The sequence below is a fragment of the Lacerta agilis genome, chromosome 17 (assembly GCF_009819535.1).
Source record: "Lacerta agilis isolate rLacAgi1 chromosome 17, rLacAgi1.pri, whole genome shotgun sequence".
Taxonomy (NCBI): Eukaryota; Metazoa; Chordata; class Lepidosauria; order Squamata; family Lacertidae; genus Lacerta; species Lacerta agilis.
The window spans coordinates 13,242-39,729 of NC_046328.1; the positions used below are offsets into that span (position 1 = coordinate 13,242).

The following is a 26,488-nucleotide window of genomic DNA, read 5'->3' on the forward strand; positions in this document are numbered from 1 at the left end:
GGGAAGGAGGAGTCGCAACTGCGCTGCGACCCCCAGAAAAACTCCAGGAGGGGCGTCCTGAAGACATGGGATCCAGCGGGTAATCAGTGCTCCTCCCCTACTCTCTGGTACGCCCTAGTAAGGGCTACCATGAGCGAGCAGAGTAGGAGGCACGGGTACTGTGGATTAAACACTACCCCTGCAGCGAGAAGTAGCGGCTGCTGGCAGAGAGAGCGCTCAATTTCTCCAAGATTTGGAACCTATTAGGACTCTGTAAGTACCAATTTAATAAGAAAAAAAGACTTTTAAAAATTAGGCTTGGAAGGGACTTTAAAAATGGAGGTCGGTCCCTGACAGTTGAAGTAGTAGGAAACAGTGCAACATTCTATCCGAGGCTGTTGTCAAATTCTTGAAACAAAGAAGACTTCTGAAACTGTTCCCCCAGGAAAGGGGGAGGTGGAATTGGGATTTATTTTGATTGGAATTGATTTCTGAAAAAACATTACTCGTTCTTTCCGGAGGTCTCAAAAGGCTTGGCAAAAACAAAGTTTGCAGCAAAGAAATAATTGTTTTGACTGCAAAGCTGTTTTTTGACCTTGAATATGACTAAAAGAAAATGGTCGGTGGAATTTCAGACAAAGACTTTGGAACTTTTGCAACAGATGGTAGGGAAAGTGCAGCAGATGGGTCAGGAGGTGAGACTTTTGAATTTGGCTTTGCAGAAATGATAGTGAAAGTTTTGAGGCTACAATACAAGAGCAAACAGAAGGAGAGAAAATCCAAGATGAGCTGGGTATGTTCAGCCTGGAGAAGAGAAGGTTAAGGGGTGATATGATAGCCATGTTCAAATATATAAAAGGATGTCATATAGAGGAGGGTGGAAGGTTGTTTTCTGCTGCTCCAGAGAAGCGGACACGGAGCAATGGATTCAAACTACAAGAAAGAAGATTCCACCTAAACATTAGGAAGAACTTCCTGACAGTGAGAGCTGTTCGACAGTGGAATTTGCTGCCAAGGAGTCTCCTTCTTTGGAGGTCTTTAAGCAGAGGCTTGACAGCCATCTGTCAGGAATGCTTTGATGGTGTTTCCTGCTTGGCAGGGGGTTGGACTAGATGGCCCTTGTGGTCTCTTCCAACTCTATGATTCTATGATTCTATGAAAAACCAACCGGAGTCGGCTTGCTAAATGGAATTGACAATGGGAAAGTCTTATTGCAGAAGAAAGGAAAAAAGGTGCAACCATTTGGGGATGCACTCTGTTATGAGAATGATACAATGCTGCAAGAGACAAGACAGAAACAGAAGCCAGTTTGCTTGGATTTTTGGGTTCAGGGCTTTGAGAGGGTTGGAGTGGGTTAAAAAATGGGCATGTTTTTTGGTATCTCTCGCTTTATATGGTTTTGACAGATGGATACGGATATTGCGGTAATGGAAAATGTTAATAACTATTAGCCAATTTTTTTGACTAATAGTTAGATAGGCGTGCCTGGCGTGCTCTGGTCCATGGGGTCACGAAGAGTCGGACACGACTGAACGACTGAACAACAAAAAAAATTTTTGAGACCGGAGGGAGAGAAGGGGGTAGAAAAAAGGAAAAATTAGTTTTATAAAATTTGTTTGACTATTTAAAATCTGATAAAGGTCTTAGAAAAGTTCAGAGGTATTTAGAGGCCGAGGTTGAGTTAAAATTATAAGTAATAAAGTTGGATGTATAAATATGTTTGAAAGTGATAAGGAGGAAAGCTATAGTGTGTAAAATAGAATGGATGATGAATTGGAAAACTGGGAATTAGGTTTGATTTTGAATTCAACAGGGGGGATCAGAGGCAGTCAATCGATGATGAAATTAAGAAGAGTAAGAATGTCTGGCCCAGGAAAAGGGCCATGCCTAAGCAATGATTTAAATAAGTTAATTGGATAAATTTGAAATGGTATTATATGTGCTCCTGTGAGAGGGGGGCTTGGATATTTGCTCCCCTTGGTGGGAGAGGGGGGAGTATGAAAAAAATTAACCATGTAATATTTTGTGCTTTAAATTGTAAAAACCCTATAAATTTTTAATTAAAAAATAGCAAAAAAACAAAACAAAAACAAAAAAACATAAACAAATCACCAGTCTCTATTCAAACCTCTGGGCAACAGGGAAGGACAGTTCACTTGCATTCCCAATGGCCTGCAATGACCCTGTATTGTTTCTTCAGGGCCCTAGCCTGGCCAGGTTATTTTGCTCAGATCAGTGCTGTCAAGTATCCCGTTTTTCCCGGGAATCTCCCTTATTTCAAGCAGTTTTCCGCTGCTATCCCTTATTTTTTATATCCCTTTAATTTCCCGTTTTTTCAAAGGAAGCAGCTCCTCTCCCTCTCCCTGCTGGCCAGAGACTGGGAAGACCTCACCTCCTTGCAGCCTCAAAGCAAGCGGGAGCCATTTCCCACGCTTACAGGCGTCGTAGCCCATGGGCAGCGTTTCCAAAATACAGTAAGCGTACTGCGTGCATTCACACCAGTGCCGCCCACTTTTGCTTCTGGCTCCGCCACCACTGCCATGTGACTGTCCCCTGGATAGGTGAGGCTGCTGATCCCTTCTTTTCAAATCCAAAACTTGACAGCTATGGCTTGACAGCTCTGCTCCTTGTATTTTCCAAATAATCAAAATCCTAACATTTATTAATTTCCAAAGTTTAGTGGGAAACCCCACCCCCAAACCTATAACACCATCTGGGCAGCAACACAACCAGTGGTCATCAGGTGGTGTGAAGAACGACCAGGAAGATGGATTTCAACCTGGTCTAGTGAGGCTCTCCTTATCTGGAGATTTAGGATCACTTTTGCATGGATAGGGACTGTAAAGAGTACCTACTTGCTTGTTGCCTACTTTCTCTGTTGTGAAATTTAGGTGGGGATTAGGGGAGTGCAAAGCCCCTGTAAGAACTTCTAAGTTTTTGTTAAAAGTTCTTTCAATACAGAAACATGCTTCCCCTTCATCTGCAACCTGCCATTTTTTGGGTGGGGGGAATCAAAGGAAGGGCAAAGGTGTTTGCAGGATGGCTATACAACTGCACTCCCTCTTCACCCACTTAGACTGAGTATGCACCAGATTTTCTATCCTTATCACCTTAAAGCACATTCTTTACCTCAAAGAATTCTGGGCACTGCAGTTTATCCCCAAAAGAATGACAATTCCCATCAGCCCTTAATAAACAACAGCACCCAGAATTCCTTGAGGGGTGGAATGTGCTTCGAATGTGCTTTAAAAGTGTAGTGTGTATGCAGCATTAGGCCACATCCATACTAGGCATTTTTTTGCAGTTATCATAATAACGTCATTTCCAGGGGCAGTCCTGCAATTACAAAAGCCATCCCAGCTTCTGATTTGATTCTGGAATGGCCCTGTTTCCCTTGCCAGTGCCACCACTGCTGTGCTTGTGGAAGAGGATGTGCCGGCGCAGTGACCACTGTGAGGGAGCATCCCGTTGCTTCTCTCTGCTTCTTCATGGTCACCGCTGCTTGTCTCCTCCCTTGGCTGCTGCACAGCAGGCAAGGAGGAGGAGAAGCCGCAGGTGCCAAGGCCCAGCCCTGATGTGCTGACTCTGAGGGGCAGGGCGGGAAGAAAGCAGGAGCGGAGAGGGAAAAAAATACTTTTTTAATGCTTTGTGCTTCTGTGTCTAATCTTGGCCCTTTCTAAGATTTATTTATTAGTGTGTGTTTTTCTTTTTGTAAATCTACCAAAGATTAAAATAAAAAAAATAAAAATAAATAGATTAAGTGGTTTTCTCAGGATGGTAGAGGGTGTGTGCTGTGTCCCACTGGTATAGTGATGGTGGCACTTGCCCTTCTCCTCATAGGAAATGCTCTGCGAGGGGGGGAATGGGGGGGTCGAGGATGGTTAGTTAGGAAGGAGGGAGAAATGTCCCTATTTTCATCTAGGGAATATTGGAGGGTATGGAATATATTGTACAGTGGTACCTCGAGTTACAAACGCCTCAGGTTACAAATGCTTCAGGTTACAAACTCCGCTAACCTGGAAGAGTTACCTTGAGTTGAGAACTTTGCCCCAGGATGAGAACAGAAATAGTGTGCTGGCGGCGCAGCAGCAGCAAGAGGCCCCATTAGCAAAAGCACGCCTCTAGTTAAGAACAGTTTCAGGTTAAGAACGGACCTCCGGAACGAATTAAGTTCATAACTAGGGGTACCACTGTATTTCATATCACTTGCAAACAACTCCTGCTCCAGCACCTTATCTGTAAAGCTACAGTGAAATGTTTTACCATCTGCATCTGCATCCCCTGGTCCCTCTGCCACCGCCCACTGACCAGACATGCTCAGCACTCTGGCTGCAACTGCGGAGTTTTGGGGGGTGGCCCCTGAGGGGGCCACTGTTCCTGCCATAATGAGGAGCCATCTCTGCTGGCTCACCTGCCTGTCTGTGCACTTCTGCTTGGCTGCTGCATGCCAAGCCACACAGAGGGAAAGAGCAAGCAAGCGGAGGAAGGAAGGATGCGCAGCAGTGGTGGCGGGCACAGGTGGGGTAGGAGAAGTATTGAGGGGGCTGGACTCTGAGAGGAGAGGAAAATTAAGGGGGGGATAGGAAAGGTACCCCAGCCCTCTAGAGTTGGTGCCTATGATGACAGGTGGCCATCCAATCTCTGCTTAAAAGCCTCCAATGACTGGATTAGGGGTAAATATAATAATGTATTTTAATATGAATCTAGCTGGAAAAAGCAATCAGTAGCATAACAGGTATGGGCCTGGTTTCTAAAAGAATAAAATACCTGGGCATTGAACTTTGAAGAAATATTAACAAGACTGCAGAATTCAAGTATAAGAAGGTATGGAATAAAATACTAAAGGGTATGAAAAGTTGGAGAAACAAAAACTCTAAGCATTATAGCTAGAGTCAAGGTTACTAAAATGTTCTGGGTCCCTATGTTGAGCTATCTTCTCCAAGCTATCACACTAGAGATGAGAAAACAGCAAATGGAACAATGGAATCGTGAGATAAGACAATGGGTATTTGGAAGTAAAAAATCAAGGATGCAAAAGAGGTTTGTGTACAACCACAAATCAGAATTAGGGTGGGGCCTCCCTAACATTTATAATTATTACAAAGCTGTTCAATTAAAAACTTTACTAGAAATTGCAGCTGAAAACAAACAAAAGTGGATCAAATTTGAGGATGAGGCCAACAATGGCGCAGGAAGATTTGGAATTTTCACAAATAATGTAATCAAAAGATTTGAAATCTGCAATAGGCCCCAGGAAATTGGCATTAGGCATATGGAGGATATGGCAACCTTTATGGTTAAAAAGGATTTCTCTATGGGCACCCTTAGCAAGCATATATGAGGCAATAGATGATCCTAAATGGTGGGAAATTCTCAATGCTAAGGGATATCATATAGTTAAAGATATGTATAGAGGAGAGTCCTTAAAGTCATTGCAGGAAGTAACAGAGAACATAGGTAACCAATATTGGTTAAAAATTGGAGGACTATACAACAAAATTTCTAAAGTCCAAGAGATAGGAAATATGAGTTCAGAAGAGCCAATAGAGGAATTATACAAACAAATGGAAAAAACTAAACAAGGAATGATAGGTTAAAAACTATAAGAGAATGATTACAAATAAGAAACAGACAACCCAACTTATTCAAAAGATGTGGAGTAAGGAAGAACAAGTTAGCAAATCAAAGGTTGAAAGGATAATGAAAGGAAATAGACAAGATTAAAGTAAGCAAATTTAGAGAGCTGGAATTAAAATTCTTTCTAAAATGGTACAGAACTCCAGCCCTGCTAGCTAATATGGTAGCAGGATTGAATCCTAACTGTAAACAAGCCAAGGGATGGTTCTCACATATGTATTGGGAATGCCCAGAGGTAAGGGAATTCTGGAATAAAATCCTAAAGGTAATTAATGAAATTTTTAAACTGAAGCTATCAATCAACTTTAATTTTATGACAATGGGTATACTTGGAAACACGGCTATAGGCTGGTCTTCCAGTTCTACTGCTGGTTGCCGTTGGGTGCACTCCGAGGGAACCTGAGCCTTCGAGCGTCCACTGGGTGAAAAGGGGGGAAGTTGAAAGCCAAGACTACCCCCCAAGAAAGGTTCGGGAGGCGATCACGACCTGAAGAAGTCGGTGGTGCCTGAAAGGGAACCTCGCACCCCTCGCCTGCTGATAGCAATAGTGATAGTGAGCAGAGGGGGGGGGACCCCAGGGCATGGAGATAAGAAAGAATGACTCACCCATTCAGAGGCTTTGACCCCGATACAACCATGACGGCAAAATTCCGTTTATCTATGTTTGGACTTTAACTTGGGACGTTTGGGAGGAAAATAAACTGAAGGAAAAGAAAGCCCCCTCCGGAGTACCCAGAGCTGTAAAGTCAGCCAAAACAAAAATGCAAAGGGAAAAGGGATAGATCGAGCGGAGAGAGGGGGAAGTTTAAAACGGAAAATAGAAATTTATAAAATTAACATTGCAGATAAAACAAAGAAGTAACTTAAAAGAAATAAACTGAAGAAAAAAGAAATTGGGAGCCATCGTTATTGCGGCAAGATTAATGGGTATACAATTAAATTGAGCCCAGAGAGCGGAGGTAGAGACTGTAGAGAATAAGTAAAGACTAAGAAATAAGAAAAAGAAACGAAGGGGGGGAGGAGAGGAAAGCAGAGGCGAAACTGGAAAAGAAAAGAAAGATGGAAAAATGGAGGACCTCATCAGACGCAGAAGCAGGAGAGGCAGAAGAAAGTGAAGAAGAACAAGGAGGAGACAGAGGAGATAGAGAGAACTACGGTAATTAAACCCATTACCCGTCCAAATAAACCAATTTTTTATTTTCTAATTTTTCTTGATCTTTAATAAAATAAATGAATTTAAAAATTATATCTTGGAACATTAACAGTTTAAATACCAAAAAAAGGGAACAGAATAGGACATGTTTTTTTAAAAAAATCAAATTGGGATGTAACCTGTTTGCAGGAGACGCATGTAAACAGAAAACATGAGAGGGTATTAATTAATACAAAATTGGGTTTGGAATTTATCACGTCAAATGGAAAAAAGGGGGGGGGTAATATATGTGAAAAGAAAATGGGAACCAGAATTAATAGGGAAAGATAAAGAAGGAAGGGTTGTAATTGTAAGAATAATGGTAGAAGGAGAACAACTGATTATAGTAGGAGTGTATGCCCCAAGCGGAAGCGAAATGGAATTTTTCAAAAATTTGGAAAGCAAACTGTTAGAATTCATGGGAAAACAAATCATCATTCTGGGAGACCTCAATGGAATAACAAATCCAGAATTAGATAGGTCAACTATCAAAAAGAAAGGAAGACAAAACAAATTACCAAATAGCTTTTTTGAAATGGTAGAGAACCTTGATTTAATTGACACGTGGAGATATAAACATCAAATACAAAAAGATTACACTTATTATTCTATAACACACCAGTCAGCAAGTAGAAAAGAGGGAATTTGGGCCTCCAAGGAGCTAGTAACAATAATAGGGACGGCAGAGATAAAACCAATAAATCTATCGGACCATAATCCAGTGACATTAATCTTAAATGAAAAAGATAAAAGTATAAAGAACTGGAGAATGAATGTTTTCCTGCTAAGGAATGAAAAAATAGTTCAGGGAGCTCAAAACCTAATGAAATAATATTTTGATTTAAACATAAATGGTGAAGTAGATATTGGAACAGTATGGGATGCCGGGAAGGCAGTAGCAATAGGATATTTTATCCAGCAAGGCTCCAAATTAAAAAAAAATTAAGAGAACAGAAAAAACAGAATTTATTAGATGAAATAAGGAGAAAAGAAAAATTAATGTATAAAACTAGGAAACATGAGATTAACCAAGAACTTAAGATTTTAAGAACAAAAACATAATTGACCAAAAAATAGAACAGCAAATCCAATTTTGGAAATATAAAAATTTTGAGTGGGCCAATAAACCGGGAAATTTTTTAGCATGGCAGGTAAAAAAGAAAAAGAACGAAAAGGTAATCAATAGAGTCAAATCAGAAGGGAAAACTATAGATAAACCATTGGAAATTATGAAAATATTTGAAAATTATTATACATCCCTATATAAAAAAGATGAAGTTAGCAAAAAAGAAATAGAAATATTTATTTAAAAAATGTTACCAAAAGTATCCACAGAAAAAATAAAACAAATAAATGAGGAAATTACCATAGCAGAAACAAAAGAAGTGATTAAAAAAAAAGAAAATAGGAAAAGCACCAGGGCCCAACGGGATACCAATAGAATTTTATAAACATCTAGAAGCAGCTCTTAAAACGCTGCTAACCAGCCTGATGAACAACATCTTAAATAAAGGGAACATGCCAAAAACTTGGAGGGAGGCGATGATAACATTATTATGGCAATAGATGCCGAAAAGGTATTCAACAATATATATTGGCAGTTTAGAAAATTTTCAAATGGCAAAAAGCATTACAAGACAAGAGCCTTTGCAGATGATGTAATTATCACTACCGAAGATCCACCAAACAGTATCCCTAAGGCATTAGAAACAACGAATTTGGGAAATTGGCTGGGTTCAAAATTAATTATAAAAAAACAAGTATCCTGATGAAAAATATGGAATCAGTACAAAAAGAACAATTACAATTATTAACAGGAATAGAAATAAAAAAAGAAGTATCTAGGGATCCATATGACAGCTAAAATATTGATCTATATCAGGAAAATTATGAATTTTTTTTGGAAAGAGATAAAAATAAAATTAGCAAATTGGTCCAAATTAAAATTATCATTATTAGGAAAAATATCAGTCATCAAAAGGTTTATTTTGCCACAAATGATCTTTCTTTTTCAAAACTTACCAATATTAGGTAGGGTGAAATGTTTCAAAGAATGGAGAAAGGATTTGTCAAAGTTTGATTGGAATGCAAAAAAACCCCAAGAATAAAATATAAAATAATGATAGACAAAAAAGACAGAGGTGGATTTGGATTTCCGGACTTGGAAATGTATCACGATGTGGCTGGATTGATGTGACTAAAAGAGTGGATGGAGTTGAAAGATAGTGAAGTGTTAGACATTGAAGGAACAGGGCTAAGCTTGGGTTGGCATAAATATCTAATAGATGATAAATTAAAAATTCATAGCAGTTTCACCAACAATATGATAAGGAATTCCATATACAAGATTTGGAAAAAAATATCAAGGAATATTAGAACCAAAGATACCATGGTGGATATCACCATTACAGATAACAGTGGTGAAAAGAGTTAATTTGGAAGGAATGAATGAATGTACTTTATTCGGTCACAGACCAGCATAAAACAAGATATAAATTATAAATTACTAGCTGACCCGGCCACGCGTTGCTGTGGCTCATTTTGTGAAATGGAAAAGGAAGATGTAAAAGAGAAAGTGCATGCCTCCCCACAGCTTATCCTGTTGAACTTCTGCCTGCCTCCTGTTTGTCTTTCCCCCGTTTTTGCCTTCCTCCCCACAGCTTCTCCCATTGAACTTCCGCCTGCCTCCTGCTTGTCTTTCCCCCGTTTTTGCCTTCCTCCCCACAGCTTCTCCCGTTGAACTTTTACTATCTCCTCCCCCCCCCGGAAACCCGATACATGGTACAGTCCGCTCTGGCATTGAGCCTGGGGTCAGAAGGGACCATAACGATGCAAGGAGGGGTGATGGGGAACTGGTAGGGTCCTTATACATTTGTGTGCGGCGCTTTTTCCTCTTCTGACAACTGGAGTTTTGTTTGTAAAGCGATACAGCAGTGCAGAAAGGATTGTGTGTGGAGACAGGATAGGGAGCGAAGCGTAGTTGCTGAGCTTTCTCATCCTACATCCCCCCAGCCATAAGGAATGGTATAGGCCGGGCCTAAAAACCTTTTCCTGCCTGGAGCTGAAACTACTAAGAAGAGTTTAGGCCTTCCTCTTAACTTTTTTTGGCGGTAAGGCCCTTGGCAAAAGCTGGGGCTAGGGAGATTAATGTGGGGTTTCCCTGCTGTCTGAAAATGGCTGACTGAGGTGAAGGAGGTTTTTTGGTTGACACAGAGTCTGTGACGCTGCCCTGCGATGAGCCTTTCTATTGGTTGTTGTTCAAAGTCTTCAGTTCTGTTGCTGGTGACACGTAATGTGTGCACCTTTTTGTGGCCTTTATTCTATATTTTAGGCATGACAGGTGTGGGGTTTTTTGAATTTTTATTATGCTAGATCCTTCCCCCATGGTCATGTTACGCTTTGTCCTAAATTTGATGTGATTTGGTCCAGTGGTTACGGAGCAAGGTGCTGTTGGACGTGCACGCAATGGGAACATTTTTATATATATAGATTATTAGAAGAGGAAGAAGGTATGCTTAAATTGAAAGATTATACTGAGGTCAAACAAAATCTGAAAGTCTGGCTTCAATATTTCCAAATTAATGACAGATTCCAAAAAGATAATAGAATTGGCTTCGAAAAAGAAATTGCCAAATTAGATAAAATATTAATAGGAGGGGAAAATAAATATATAAAAAAATTGTACGAATTGCTACTAGATTGGGACACAAAGGAAGAACAAATAAAAGAAACAATGATTAAATGGTTCCAAGATCTGGGGAAGATGATTATGTTAGAGAAGTGGGAAAGATTGTGGATAAAAGATATGAAGTTCACACCAAATTATGATTTAATAGAAAACTTATACAAAATGCAATACAGATGGTATCTGACTCCAATGAAATTGTCCAAAATGTATAAGGGTAACAACAACATATGCTGGAGATGCAATAAAGAATTGGGCACATTTATGCATATTTGGTGGAACTGCAATGAAATAAAGAAATTTGGGGGGGGGAAATATACAATGAAATAAAAAAAGATAATCAAATATTCCTTTAGAAAAGATCCCGAAATTTTTCTGTAAGGAATGCTAAGCGATGAAATTAAGGAAAAAGACAGATGTTTGCTAATGTACACCACCATGGCAGCAAGGCTCCTGATCGCAAAAAACTGGAAGAGTATAACGGTACCAAATGTGGAAGATTGGCAACTAAAATTATTATCATACAAGAATATGGTAATAAAGATAGGAGAAATCAGGGGAATAACAGATCAGAAAATAGAGAAAGACTGGAAAGCATTTAAAGATTATATAGGGAATTCAGTGGAAAGGGCCAACCTTCTAAACAATATATGAGTGGGCCCAAAAACAAATCAAATAAGGAGAATCAACAAACTCAGGTATAACTGCAATAAAAGAAAAGGCTGGAAGTCAACAACAGGTGATGGGTGGTGGTGGTGAAAGAATGTATGATGTTTAATTGTTTCATGCACATATTTAATCAATGCACATTAATCTATATTGTGTTCTTTTTTCTCTTTTCTTTCTATGATGTTTTCTTTTTTTGTAGAATGACAAATGACATTTTATAATCCAATAAAGTTTATTGTAAACCTTAAAAAAAAAAAAAGGAAACACGGCTATAGAGAAAGGTGACCAGCTCACCTTCAAAGCTATGATACTAGCAGGAAAGGCAACGATAGCTTTAGGTTGGAAACAAAAAACAAAAAATAAAAAAATCCTTCCAGTAGCACCTTAGAGGCCAACTAAGTTTGTTATTGGTATGAGCTTTCGTGTGCATGCACACTTCTTCATATACAGGTTGGAAAGATAGAGAAAAATGGACAGTAGAGGTCTGGAATAGTTATTTGTTTGAATTTATCCAGTTGGACATTGTTGCAGTCATGTTGCAGGAAACAACATGGAGAGCCAAGTCCACTACAATAAGGAACAGATGGAACCCCTATCTTCAATGGAAAAAAACTACTGGAACAAAAGACATTCGGTGGAAACTGAAGACGTTATGCCCGTGGCTGAGGACAATTGTTTGAACCCTTCCAACGGATATGGGTTGCAGGTGGTGGGAAGGGAGGGAAAAGAAAAAATAGTACGGGAAATTTAAAAGTTGGAAGGAGATAATATAAAAAGTATGTAAAATTCTCGTACTTGAATAATAATAATAATAATAATAAGCCGTTGGTTTCCAAACCCTTGATCATCTTTGTTGTCCTCCTCTGCACATATTCCACAGCCTGTCAACATCCTTCTTAAATTGAGGTGCCCAGAACTGGACACAGCATTCCAGCCTACAATGGAATTAGCTCCCCCCCCCGCTGCATCACACTGTTGACTCTTGTTAAGTTTGGGGTCCACCAAGACCCCCTGGATCCTTCTCACATGTACCACTGGCAAGCCAGGTGTCCCCCATATTATATTTGTGCATCTGGTTCTTCCTGCCTAATAGAGTGGGACTATTACTTCGCTTGATTGGGACACTCTACTGTTGATGCAGCCTATGATGACATTAGCTTTCTTTTTTTTCCAGCTGCATCACACTGTTGACTTATGTTAAGCTCCTTTTCACATTTACTGCTAGTAAGCCAGTTGCCCCCCATATTATATTTATGCTTCTGGTTCTTCCTGCCTAAGTGCAGAACCTTACATTTGTTCCTGTTGAAATTCATTTTATTAGTTTGGGCCTAGTTATCCAATCTGTTAAGGTCATTTTGAATCCTGATTCTGTCTTCTACAGCATTAGCTACCCCTCCCAAATTTGACGAGCATTTCCTCAATTCCTTTGTCCAAGTCGTTTATTGAACAACAATAAACATTGAACAACAAAGGGCCCAGGAAAGAACACTGTCCTTGTAACATTTTCCAGGATGATGAGGAACCATTAATGGGTTCTCTTTAAGTTCAGTTAGTCAACCAGCTTGTTGTCTTTGTCCATGGAGTTTTCTTGGCAGGGATACTGGAGTGGCTTGCCAGTTCCTCCTCCAGGTGGATCACGTTTGGTCCAAACTCTCCACTATGACCTGTCCATCTTGACCTGTCAGTCAGCCAGCTAGTTGAGGCTCCAGTACTTTGGCCACCTCATGAGAAGAGAAGACTCCTTAGAAAAGACCCTGATGTTGGGAAAGCTGGAGGGCACAAGTAGAAGGGGGCGACAGAGGATGAGATGGTTGGACAGTGTTCTTGAAGCTACTAACATGAGCATACTGTTTAATTATCTGTTCACCTTTTCCCAGGCATTCAAGGGCAAGCGGGATGGATTGTCCCCACACATTTTTTCTGTGACACAGAGGGCCTACTGGTGCATGCTTATGCAACGGCAGGATCAGACCATCATGCCCTTGGGCAGGAACAATGCTGGCAAGACCACCTGCTGCCAGAACACCCTGGAATACCTGGTGGCCACTGTGGGCAGCATGGACAACCGAGTCACAGGTAAGCCTTTGCTTGAGGCAGCAGCTGATTGGCTAAGGAGGCAGGGGCCTCCATGTGCCGGACATCTTTCTCTGGGCCTCCATCATCCCTGACCATTGGCCTTGCAGACAAAGCTGCTTGGTCCAGCATCGCCTGGAGGGCATGAAGTTTCTAAGGAAGGAACATGCAGGGCATGGTGGGGGTTTCCTTGGGGAGGGGTTGTAATGGGGGAAATTACGTGATGGTCTGCAGGCTGGAGGTGGGAGGGATGAGATGAAATTGTTTAGAAAACAGACAGTGAGTGCTTGATTTTTGCAGTGGAGAAAATCCAGGCCATGTTCAGGGTGCTGAGAGCCTTTGGGACGGTGACGACCAGCCACAACAAAGCCTCCACCCGCTTCTCCATGGTCATGGCACTGGATTTCAGTGCCACTGGCCACATCACAGCTGCTCATCTCCAGGTAATACTTCTGTTGCCTCCCTTGGAAGTGGTCTCTCTCTCTCTCTCTCTCTCTCTCTCTCTCTCTCTCTGTGTGTGTGTGTGTGTGTGTGTGTTGGTGAGATGGGGTCACCTGGAAACTTCCAATGGCAGAAGGAAGCTGAGGAGTGGAATGTTTGTGATTTTCTCCTTTGGTCTTGGTCTGCTTCCTGAACTCTAGAGTTGACCAAGGCAAGCCTGAAAGCCAATTGCACCACTAGCCATTGAGTGGCATCCTCTGAGTGGTGGCAAACAGTGGGATGGATGCTGGCATTCTCTCTCTTTTCTCTGCCCAGACAATGCTGCTGGAAAGGATCCGTGTGGTGCAGCAGCCAGAAGGAGAAAGCACCTTCAATGTCTTCTCTCAGATGCTGGCAGGGCTGGATCTGGATCAGAGGTATTGCCCAAAGGGAAGGGGGAGAGGCTGGTCTCTGTCTGATGCTCTAGTGAGCATCCCATGGGAGTGGAGGTGGTGGGAATGATAGCTGCATCCTATTCAGATATGTCTGAAGTGGCTCACACTGTGATATTTTGGGCCCTAAGAATGTGAGTGATGCTTTGCTGGATGCAGTCCAAATGCCCATCTAGCCCAGCAGTCTGTCCACACCATGGTCACCCAGATGCCCCAAAGGGAAGCCCCAAAGCAAGACCTGCTGTTGCTCTTCAGCAACTTGGATTCAGTGATAGACTGTTTCTAAGCATTTATTTAATGTAGTTCAGTTTCAGAAGGTACATAAGGATCTCCTTGTTGATTCAAAGCCAAGGGTCCATCTAGTCCACCATCCAACAGGGCCCAGCCAGAATGGAGGATGAAAATGTAGGCAGTGGGGAGGTTGATGGTTATTTGCCTCAACATCTAATCCGCAGAGGAAGACTGCCTTTGTGGCCATAGCTCAGTGGCAAAGCACAAGCTTTGCACACAGAAGGTTCAGGGTTCAATCTCCAGACAGATCAGTAGGGAAAGACCCCTGTCTGAAAGAGCCTCTGCCAGTCCATGTAGAGAGTACTGAGCTAGATGAACCAATGGTATATGCCAGCCTCCCCTGTTCCACAGAGGTGACACTTGTGGGTAATAGCTGACAATAGCTTTCTCCCCCTCCACAAATTACTCTCATCCCCCTTTAAGGCCATCCAAGTTGGTGGCCATTGCCCTTGCTGGACCACCCCGCTCCTCTCCTTTATTGTCCTAAACCTTCCTTACTGACCTGGAGCTCCTCTTTTATGTAAAGAGGGAAGAGAGCATTCTTTTTCTGGACAAGTGGAAAACATTAGTAACTTCCATGGACCGTGACTGTTTCCCACAACCACAAGAACATAAGAGCCTGCTAGATCAGGACAATGGCTCACCTAGGACAGCATCTTGTTTTCACAGGAGCCAGCCAGATGACTGGGAAACCTGCAAGCAGGACCTGAGCACAAGAGCAGCCCTCTCCCACTCTTGTGGTTTCCAGCAACTGGGAATCATTGCTACCCCCAGTGGTGGAGGCAGAGCACAGCTGTTGTGGCTAGGAGTCATGGACAGCCTTCTCCTTTGTGAATCTGTCCAATCTTTTAAAGCCATGCAAGTTGGTGGCCATCGCTGCCTCCTGTGGGAGGGAGTTCCATAGTTTACCGGTAACTATGCACTTGCATGAAGATGTTAGGAGAATCGTGCTCTTCAATGCTTCAATGTTAAAAATAAATGAATTGCAAACTGATTTGGAAGTATGGCAAACTGAATTTAAGACAGGAAAAGTGGAAAACCCCAAATCGACAAATTTGACTATCCATAGTTGATGTAGGGAGAGGATTGGTCTGATTATGAAGGAACCTCATTTCACCTGTAGAGGACACAAGATGACTGAGAAACCCTCCCAGGACTGGCCTAGGCTCACCATTCAACATTTTGCTACCTGAAGCAGGTAATGAGATGCAAGCAGGGCCTGGTGGCATCCTACCAATCTCTTTTGGAAAGTAGCAGCTGGTAAACAAAAACAAATGTGTTGTTACTCAGGGAGGGAGATACATTTTGTTTTAACTCCTTGGTTTGTGCACCATTGGATTCCTGCTGTGTTTAATTTGAAGTAGCCCAAGGCCTTTCTCTAAGGCAGGGGTCGGCAATGTGCGGCCCACGAAGACGGTTTTACCAGCCCATGAGCCGCCCCTGAACTTAGCCGCCCGCTCAGTGAGTCCCCCGCATGCTGCGCTAAACCGGTGCAGTGCTGTGCAGGGACTCACCGAGTGGCACTGGAAATCGTGTTTGTGCATGTCCAGACGCCAAAAATCGCTTCTGTGCAGGCACGATTCCTGGCATCTGGGCATGTGCAGAAGCAATTTCCGGCGCCGCAGACATGCACAGACGCAATTTCTGGTGTTGCGCTGCGCCAGTCCGGCCCACGGACAATCTCCATGGGAGTGATCTGGCCCTTGCTGACCCCTACTCTAAGGTGTAAAAAGAATCCAAAATGGCAAGAAGCTGCTGGGGGACAATGGGGAGGGGCACTTCTTATGATCACTTGCGGCAGCTGCTTCCAATGACATCAGGGTGTTTTTCAGAACGTTTTGCCAAAATCTGCTTCCTTGCTGCAATTTGCACCTCACAGTTCTGGGGTCATGCCCTGCTCCTGGAGTAACAGAGAAAGCACACCTGTTTGATTTTCTTTTTAAAAGACCGTATCTAGCCTACTAAAAATATCTACGTGGTGTACAGAAAATGAAAGCAAAAGACAACTTGAACTACAATTATTTTTACAAGAATATGCAGATGCATATAAAAATGTTGCATTAATACAAATTACATGTAATTTGTATTAATGATTGTAAACCATTATCAGTTCCTCCTGCTCCTGGCACCCACACCCCTCTTGGCCTCACCCAGGACTCAACTTACCTGCCCAGGGCCTAAACTAACTCACAGCTGTTCCTCGGAAATCTCCCACAGAGGAGAAGGTTCCTGGAAGCTCCTGCCAGTTCCCTAGTCTCTCCCTCCAGGCATGCTTTTTATGGGCAGGCCCAAGGTGGATGGAGCCTCCTCAGGCTGTTCACAGGTGTGCCCCACTCAGCAGCCAGCTGCCCTCTCCACACCCAATTCCAGGTGCAGCAGGTCTGGTGAGTTCCCCAGGGGGTCCCAATGATGGAAGAAGGACGCCTCTCCACTCACAATTCATTATCCAGCCTCTGCCCTCTCCTCCTCCAGCTACATGATGATCCTCCTAATACTTCCAGACAGCTATCGTAGAATGGGGCTTCCAGAGTGGAGCTAATTCATCCCATACTGCATGTTTGTTTTGGGTTTTGGGGTGTGTGCCATCTACCTGCCCATTGCCTCTAGGCCAGGAGTCAGCAAACTTTTTCAGCAGTGGGCTGGTCCACTGTCCCTCCGACCTTGTAGTGGGGGGGGGGCACTATATTTTGGAAAAAAAAATGAATGAATTCCTATGCCCCACAAATAACCTAGAGATGCATTTTAAATAAAAATACACATTCAACTCATGTAAAAACACACTGATTCCCGGACTGTCTGCGGGCCAGATTGAGAAGGTGATTGGGCTGGATCTGGCCCCCGGGCCTTAGTTTCGCTACCCATCAGTGGACTCAAAAGACTCCCCCCCTTTCTTTTAAAAATAATGTTACCATATGAAGTTGTATAAAGATTATTTTTTAGGATGGGGTTGGGGTTCTAGACCTCACGTAGAGCAAAGTTATGGACTGCCTTTTATTTGTAAGTTATTAATGCACACATATTTCATACATGTTCCATAGGAAGCACAGAGAAAGGGAAGGATGCATCAACTCAGATGGCTTTAGACTCAGCTACATTAGTAAAAAACAAACAAACCAATATTTTGAATGCATTATAAACATGCAACACCAGATGGCACCAGAGAGCAAAAAAAATTCTATGCAATTTTCATAGCGGTTTTTTTCTTTTGTTACAACGATTTAATTTCTGACTTACTTATAGCTTTTTTCCCCTGTGAGTAGATCCACCCTCAGACAAATTCACCAAGGATATGGCTACTTGAAGGCTACTAGCCACAGTCAGGGGCAGTAGTGCTTCTGAATAGCAGATGCTGGAAACCACAGGAAGGGAGAGGGTTCTTATGCTTGGGTCCTGCTTGCTGGTTTCCCACAGGCATCTTGGGTGGTGAGTGTGAGAACAGGATGCTGGCCTAGATGGGCCCCCATTGGCCTGATCCAGCAGGAGTCTTCATATGTTCTTACGTTTTTAGTTGGCTTAGCAGGACCCCTTGTCCTGAATGCTCTCTGTCTCACTTGGCCTTGTGGCTGGGCTCTGCCTTCTTCCTTTGCAGCCTCACGTGTCTTGTGTGTGAGGACAGATTCTGAGCTGCAGCTTCAAATACCAAGCCCAGACTCTTCTTCTGTTCTTATGCAAATAAACTGGAGCTGTGCCTGATGATGCATGCTCTGGTTCTGGAATTCATTATCCAAAATAGTCCCATGGCAGTCATTCGCTTTGCTCCTCTGTTGAACTTTAGCCAAAAGTTCAACAGAGGAGCAAAGCGAATGACTGCCATGGGACTTGAATCCAGTGCTCTTATACCCAAGTCCCATTTTCAGTTATTTGGGTCACAGTGACTCAGTCAGGGCCAGTGCCATGCATTCCATTCCTGGAGGTTTCTCCTTTGCTCTTGGAGTAAATGACTTTTGAGAGATCAGCTGAAATCACTGGTGAATAGACCCATCAGTACAAAAAGAGAAACCTCTGTAGGATAGAGCTATCCTCTTTGCCCAAAAGTAACACTTGCTTTATTTTATCTGTGTTGTTATAGTTTGTGTAAGCTGCCTTGTGTCTCAGTCTGGGGAAATTAATACAACAACAACAACAACAACAACAACAACAACAACAATGCCCAAAGTTTGAGTGCAATGGATGATCTGCCATGATTTGGAATCAGTTCTCCACTTCGGAAGTACCAGCTACTCCTGTCCTGCTTGTGGGTTTCCCAAAATTGACCACTGCTGGGAATGGGGTGCTGGACTTGAGAGGCCTTTGATCTGACCAAGCAGCCAGGCTTTTTAAATAAATAAATAAATAAATAAATAGGGCTGCATCTGATGTGAGGGATTAATTTTATGTATGTGCCCCCCCCCAACTAGGACTATGCTGCATTTGCATCAGATGGCGGAGAACAGCACCTTTGGCATCAGACCGTGTCAGAAGGTAGGCAGCTGAATTAGCCTTCCTCCTCCCCACCCCGTTGCTATATGAATCCTTGAGCACAAAGTATGGAGGTTAGTTTCAGCAGCATTGCTTTCCTTGGGGTGGGGGTAGAAATCCTACGTAGCCTGTGTTTTGTTTTGATGCAAAAAGTGAGGCATGCTGGTTACCATTTCTAATGAAAAAGGGATGAGGATTGTGGGAGAGAAAGGAGGGCAGGACAGGTGGTGGGTAGGATGGGAAAGAACAATGTGCATAGGAGAATAGTACCAGCCAGGACTGGCTCAAGGCATATTATTATTTGTTTATTTATTGCATTTATATTCCACTTGTTGCTCCAAGGAACTCAAGATGGCATACATGGTCCTCCCATTTTATCCTCACAACAACCACCCTGTGAGGCAGGCTAGGCTGAGAGGTGGTGACTGGCCCAAGGATACCCAGTGAACTTCATGGCTGAATCAGGATTTGAACCCTGGTCAGCCAGGTCCAGGGGCTTTGTCAGTGGGTAGCTGAGTCCCAGGCCTTTGCTCATGGGCCCTGAAGTGCCTGGTCCTTTCTAGAATCAAATCCTGCATGATCTTTGCAGCATAATTTGAAGTGCCTATTCATAGTTATATGCATTGTCAAATGCATCTGTTTATGGGGCTGCTTGATAGAATGATAGAATGATCTCGATACGAATCCAAGGCAGTCCTTTTAACATCACAGTAATCCAAGTTTATGCACCAACTACCAGTGCTGAAGAAACCGAAATTGATCAATTCTATGAAGACTTACAACACCTTATAGAAATGACACCAAAGAAGGATGTTCTTCTCATTATAGGGGATTGGAATGCTAAAGTAGGAAGTCAAGAGATAAAAGGAACAACTGGCAAGTTTGGCCTTGGAGATCAAAATGAAGCAGGGCAAAGGCTAATAGAGTTCTGTCAAGAGAACAAGCTGGTCATCACAAACACTCTTTTCCAACAACACAAGAGACGACTCTACACATGGACATCACCAGATGGGCAACATCGAAATCAGATTGATTATATTCTCTGCAGCCAAAGATGGAGAAGCTCTATACACTCAGCAAAAACAAGACCTGGAGCTGACTGTGGCTCAGATCATCAGCTTCTTATAGCAAAATTCCAGCTTAAACTGAAGAAAGTAGGAAAAACCACTGGGCCAGTAAGATTCAATCTAAATCAAATTCCTTATGAATACACAGTTGAAGTGAAGAACAGGTTCAAGGATTTAGATTTGGTGGATAGAGTACCTGAAGAACTGTGGATGGAGGCTCGTAACATTATACAGGAGACAGCAACGAAAACCATCCCAATGAAAAAGAAATGCAAGAAAGCAAAGTGGCTGACCAATGAGGCCTTACAAATAGCGGGGGAGAGAAGACAAGCAAAATGCGAAGGAGATCGTGAAAGATACAGGAAATTGAATGCAGATTTCCAAAGAATAGCAAGGAGAGACAAGAGGGCCTTTCTAAACGAGCAATGCAAAGAAATAGAGGAAAATAACAGAATGGGAAAAACCAGAGATTTATTCAAGATAATTGGAGATATGAAAGGAACATTTCGTACAAAGATTACCACAATTAAGGACAAAAGTGGAAAGGACCTAACAGAAGCAGAAGACATCAAGAAGAGGTGGCAAGAATACACAGAGGAATTATACCAGAAAGATATGGAGGTCTCATACACCCCAGGAAATGTGGTTGCTGACCTTGAGCCAGACATCCTGGAGAGTGAAGTCAAATGGGCCTTAGAAAGCCTTGCTAACAACAAGGCCAGTGGAAGTGATGATATTCCAGCTGAACTATTTAAAATTTTAAAAGAGGATGCTGTTAAGGTGCTGCACTCAATATGCCAGCAAGTTTGGAAAACTCAGCAGTGGCCAGAGGATTGGAGAAGATCAGTCTACATCCCAATCCCAAAGAAGGGCAGTGCCAAAGAATGCTCCAACTACCGCACAATTGCACTCATTTCACACGCTAGCAAGGTTATGCTTAAAATTCTACAAGGCAGGCTTAAGCAGTATGTGGACCGAGAACTCCCAGAAGTGCAAGCTGGATTTCGAAGGGGCAGAGGAACCAGAGACCAAATTGCAAACATGCGCTGGATTATGGAGAAAGCCAGAGAGTTCCAGAAAAACATCTACCGTATATACCCGAGTATAAGCCGACCCAAATATAAACCGAGGCACCTAATTTTCCTACAAAAACCTGGGAAAGCTTATTGACTCAAGTATAAGCCGATTCACCTTTGCCGCTGTGGAGGAGGAGGAGGAGGAACGAGCAGCCCGAAAGAAGCCCTTTGGGCTGCTCCTTCCTCTTCCTCCTTTGCCAAGTTTGCATTTATGTGAGCAGTTCAGGAATGGAACAAACTGCCTGGGGAGAGTAAAGAACTGCTGTTCTTGTACACTTCTTAAGGAATGGTTGACTGGGGAGAGCGGGTGGCGGCACGAGCGAAGAGAAAGGGCTTCTTTCTCGCCGCCCCCACCGCCAGTCTCACTCGAGTATAAGCCGAGAGCAGCTTTTTCAGCACAAAAAATGTGCTGAAAAACTAGGCTTATACTCAAGTATATATGGTACTTCTGCTTCATTGATTATGCAAAAGCATTTGACTGTGTCAACCACAGCAAACTATGGCAAGTTCTTAAAGAAATGGGAGTGCCGGATCACCTCATTTGCCTCCTGAGAAATCTCTATGTGGGACAAGAAGCTACAGTTAGAACTGGATATGGAACAACTGATTGGTTCAAAATTGGGAAAGGAGTACGACAAGGCTGTATATTGTCTCCCTGCTTATTTAACTTATATGCAGAATACATCATGCGAAAGGCTGGACTGGATGAATCCCCAACCGGAATTAAGATTGCCGGAAAAAATATCAACAACCTCAGATATGCTGATGATACTACCTTGATGGCAGAAAGTGAGGAAGAATTGAAGAACCTTTTAATGAGGGTGAAAGAAGAGAGCGCAAAATATGGTCTGAAGCTCAACATCAAAAAAACTAAGATGATGGCCACTGGTCCCATCATCTCCTGGCAAATAGAAGGGGAAGAAATGGAGGCAGTGAGAGATTTCACTTTCTTGGGTTCCATGATCACTGCAGATGGTGACAGCAGTCACGAAATCAGAAGACGCCTGCTTCTTGGGAGAAAAGCAATGACCAACCTAGACAGCATCTTAAAAAGCAAAGACATCACCTTGCCGACAAAAGTCCGTATAGTTAAAGCTATGGTTTTCCCAGTAGTAATGTACGGAAGTGAGAGCTGGACCATAAAGAAGGCTGATCGCCGTAGAATTGATGCTTTTGAATTATGGTGCTGGAGGAGACTCTTGAGAGTCCCGTGGACTGCAAGAAGATCAAACCTATCAATTCTCAAAGAAATCAGCCCTGAGTACTCACTAGAAGGACAGATCCTGAAGTTGAGGCTCCAGTACTTTGGCCACCTCATGAGAAGAGAAGAATCCCTAGAAAAGACCCTGATGTTGGGAAAGATGGAGGGCACAAGGAGAAGGGGACGACAGAGGATGAGATGGTTGGACAGTGTTCTTGAAGCTACTAACATGAGTTTGGCCAAACTGCGAGAGGCAGTGAAGGATAGGCGTGCCTGGCGTACTCTGGTCCATGGGGTCACGAAGAGTCGGACACGACTGAACGACTGAACAACAACAACATGGGGCTGCTTACCCAAGAAACCTGGAGTGTACATACCTGTGCATACCCTGGAGAGGTGTTGCTGCCAGTCAAGGGGCTCACTTCATATAAGGCGGCTTCCAATGTTCCCACTACCAGCCATTGGCATCCCTCTGTCTGTTGGTGGAAGACCAAATGCTTGGACCCAAGTAGCTGGCTTCTACAGGGTCAGGTTTTATTTATTTAGAAAGGATTTTGTTCTCCCCAATTGCTTGTGGGATGCAAAGAAAAAGGAAGATGACCTGACCTCCTGAGGCCGGGAGTTCCATAGGCAGGGCACCACTGTGGAAAAAGCCCTCTCACCTCTTGCCATCAATCTTGCCTCAGAAGTAGGGCTGTAGGGTGGGCATTGTTTTCTATTCTGTCCTGTACCTGTATTTGTCACAGTCAGTGACTCTCTAAGGATTCTGACAGAAGTCTTGTCCCTTCAGCAGCCCTACTGTCAGGGAGTCTTGATAACAAACCAACATAGTTAATTAAAAGGAAAATTTACTGCAAAAACAGAGTTCACTGGAGCAGCGATCACAGCCACCCGTCCATAAATGAAAGATGTCCCTTCTAAGGAGGGTGTTTCCGGTGAGACCAGAAACAGCTGAACTTCCTCTTGTGATGTATTCTGTCTTGAAAACCCCCCATATGCGTAGACCGTGGGCTATGGAGGTCAGCTCCCACCCCTTCCATGGTCTTTCCCGCTCTCTGAGCTGCTTCATAGCTGCCAGCTGTCTTTCAGAAATGCTATCAGTTGGCATTCCTAAGGGAGGGGGAGTTGGCTATAATCCTCCTGTCTTGCAGTTAACCTTCATTCTTCCTGGTTCCTTTCTTCACTAGGAGCTGGCTGCAAACTTCCCTTGGAGGCTGGCTCATTTTCACAAATTGAGAGTTCCCCCATAAACTACAGACCCTTCTGGGGGGCAAACTTCAGCATGCAAAGCAGGTGCCCATTCCCTGAATGGCATTCCCACCGCCCTGCCCAGTGTAATATTGGCTCTCACCTTGTAGGCAAGGCCTAGGCGGTTGCCACTGCCATCCTCGGAAGGTGAAGAAAGAGGTATATCTTTAAATCCTGGATCGGATTTGGTCCAAAGCACTCCTTATCCCCAATTGCGCAGTATAACATTTCTCTAGTGTGCTGTGTTCTGTCCGGCTCTTTCGTTACATAAGCCAGGCCTGTTTGGGAGCAATTTTCTATGCTATGTAAGCATAGATGCAAATGGGCATGCACTTCCATGCACTTAAATGTACTTACTGTTGCGTGTGAATGTGCTGAATCTGCAGAGTGAAATCCTGCTCCCCAGTCAGCAGAAGATGATGGTTGGAACATATGGAGAAACACCCATTTCCTCTCCAGGTCCTGGAAATGGTACCAGCAATTTAGGGAAGGGAACATCGGAAGCAGCCTTGCATGGAGGGCTCATCCACACTTAGCTTTACTCTGCATTTCTAGGCACAGGTCAGTGCCTTAAAGCTGTATGCCAAAGTGCCAGTTTTCCTCTGCTGCTTTCCCTGTGGAAACCTGCTCTTTACTGCTGAATCGGAGCAAATGACAGCCCACAGAAAACCTGGATTGCTGTTCGTTCCGATTCAACATTAAAAAGCGAGCTTTCCTGGGGAAGCAGCGGCAGGCAGAGGGAGTGCTTGGAAATGGACCAGGAAATTGCAGACCTGTGCCTAGAAAGTGCAGGACAAAAAGTACGTGTGGATGATCTCTGAGTCAGACCATTGGTCCACCAAGCTCAATATTGTCTACACTGACTGGCAGCAGCTCTAGCAGCTCTCTAAGGCAGGGGTCCCCAAACATTTAAAACAGGGGACTGGTTCAATGTCCCCAGGCGTGTAGGGAGCCACTTTGCCGCCCAGGGCGGCAAAGTGGGGGCACTCCCCTGGGGGCGGTGCGCCGCTCCCTAGCGCGCGCATGCCGTGACATCACTGCATGCGCGTGCAGCATCCCACATGCACTGCGCACTACAAATTATTTGTGCACTATAAATAAAATATGTGCAGTGTGCATAGGAATTTGTTTATAGTCTGGCTCCCAACAGTGTCTGAGGTACAGTCGGGGGCGGAGCAAGGGGTGTGTTCCACCCTGGGTACCGCCCTGGGGGGTGACACCCGGGGCGGCGCCCCGTCCCTGCGATCTGCACCGGTGGTGCAGCAAGTTTTAAGGCTGCAGTGCGCTGCAGCCTTAAAACTTGCCGCGCCGCCGCTGCCGCACGGTTGGAAGGGGTGCCAGCTGCTCATGCCCGACATCTTGGGTGTGCGTGAGCGACCGGCACATATTCCGACCATGCGGCGGCGGTGCAGGGGTGGGGCGCCGCCCCGAGTGTCACCCCCCCCCCCGGGCGGTAGCCGGGGTGGCATGCCCCCCGCCCCCTTGCTATTTGAAAAAAATATGAAGAAATTCCTATGCACACTGCACATATTTTATTTGTAGTGCACAAAAGACAGGAAAAGCAATACAATATTTAAAATGAAGAACGATTTTAATCAACATAAACCTATATCACCAATGCTCGTCCCTACAACCCAGCCTACACATGGATCTCCCTCACGCCCATGGCCCAGTCTACATGCAGGCCTTCGCAATGGAAGGCGAGCCGAGGCCGGCGAACTTCCCTCCAGGCGTCTGTCCTCCAGCAACTCTGGGCATCTTCCTCTCCTGACCTCAGGCAGGCCGGTTCCAGGACTGTGGTGGGCCGCATCTGGGCCGCGGACCGTAGTTTAGGGACCCGTGCTCTAAGGTTTCAGGCAAGATTCTCTTCCAACCCTACCTGGAGATTCTGGGCATTGAACGTGGGAGCTTCTGTTTGCAATGCAGATACTCTGTAATGGAGCTACGGCACTTCTTAATGAGAAGGTCTTTTGTGAACAGTAGCAGCCTCCCACCACACCTGGTGCCCTCCAGATGTTTTCGACTGCAGCTCTCATCTGCCCCTGTCAGCATGGCCATATGATGCTGGGGCTGATGGGAATTCTGTTCCAAAACACTTGGACCAAAGCATGGATCTTCAGTGGATGGGTCTGCAGGTACAGCTGACAGAAGCTGCCTCACAACAACTGATCTGGGACCAGCTAGGAGGAGAGTCCACAAATGCATGTTTGAATGAAAGCTACACCGCATCAATTTTTAAAAATGAGTTGGTAGTTTAAAAATATTCTTATAAAGAAATAAGTGTGGGTTCCAGGTCTGAAAAAGTTTAAGGTGTTGTTTTCTGCATTTGAAGTTTGTGAGCTTGGGAAAAATGGATTGCAGATGGGTTTCATGTAAGGTCCAATATATTCCTCCATTATCTAGCTGACAATTTCATTTCCCAGAAGTTGGAAGAAGCAACAAGGGAATCATCTATCTTGGACCTGGTCCTCACCCACAGTCAGTGGCGGAGCAACATGCTGCAGCCCCCGGACCAGAGAACAGGCGGGAGTGTGGCTGGCGCACGTCCTGGGGGCGTGGCGCATTGCCTGCAGGGGTGCGTCCCAAGGTTGCATGGCTTGTGGCGTGTGTCCCAGGGGGTGGCAGCCATGATGGCACCCTTTCCCCAAATGGTACCTGGTGCGGTGCGCTCCCCCCGCCCCCCTCTGTACGGGAGGTAGTGATTGCTTTTAATTAGCTTCACCTGGGTTGGCTATGCTAGCCCAAGTGCCTATATATAGCACCAGGGTTGGGGTTTGTGTGTGTCTTTTTACTTGATTGCTGCCATGAATAAATACGTTAATAATCTATCAGTGGCTGGACTCACTATATAACACTGGCGACGAAGGTGGGATCTAGCCAGTGAAGTGCCGCCATGACAGAGACCAGCAACTCCCGGGAGGGATCGGCTGGCAATATGGCAACACAGTGGCTCAATTGAGAAATTTAATGTCAATGAGCCCGGGGAATGGAGTGATTATTGTGACAGACTTAAGTTTATCTCCGTGCTATAGAATTACCA

General features: G+C 44.0%; 1 protein-coding gene across 1 annotated transcript in view; it reads left to right on the forward strand.

Annotated features, from left to right (window-relative positions):
* The window catches only part of MYO18B (myosin XVIIIB), a 235,905-nt gene that overhangs the window by 8,967 nt on the left and 200,450 nt on the right, over positions 1-26,488 (forward strand). The window contains exons 7-10 of the mRNA XM_033174542.1: positions 13,040-13,238; positions 13,536-13,678; positions 13,992-14,092; positions 18,796-18,859. Coding sequence (XP_033030433.1) covers positions 13,040-13,238; positions 13,536-13,678; positions 13,992-14,092; positions 18,796-18,859 — 507 coding nt within the window. The remainder of the gene's footprint in view (positions 1-13,039; positions 13,239-13,535; positions 13,679-13,991; positions 14,093-18,795; positions 18,860-26,488) is intronic.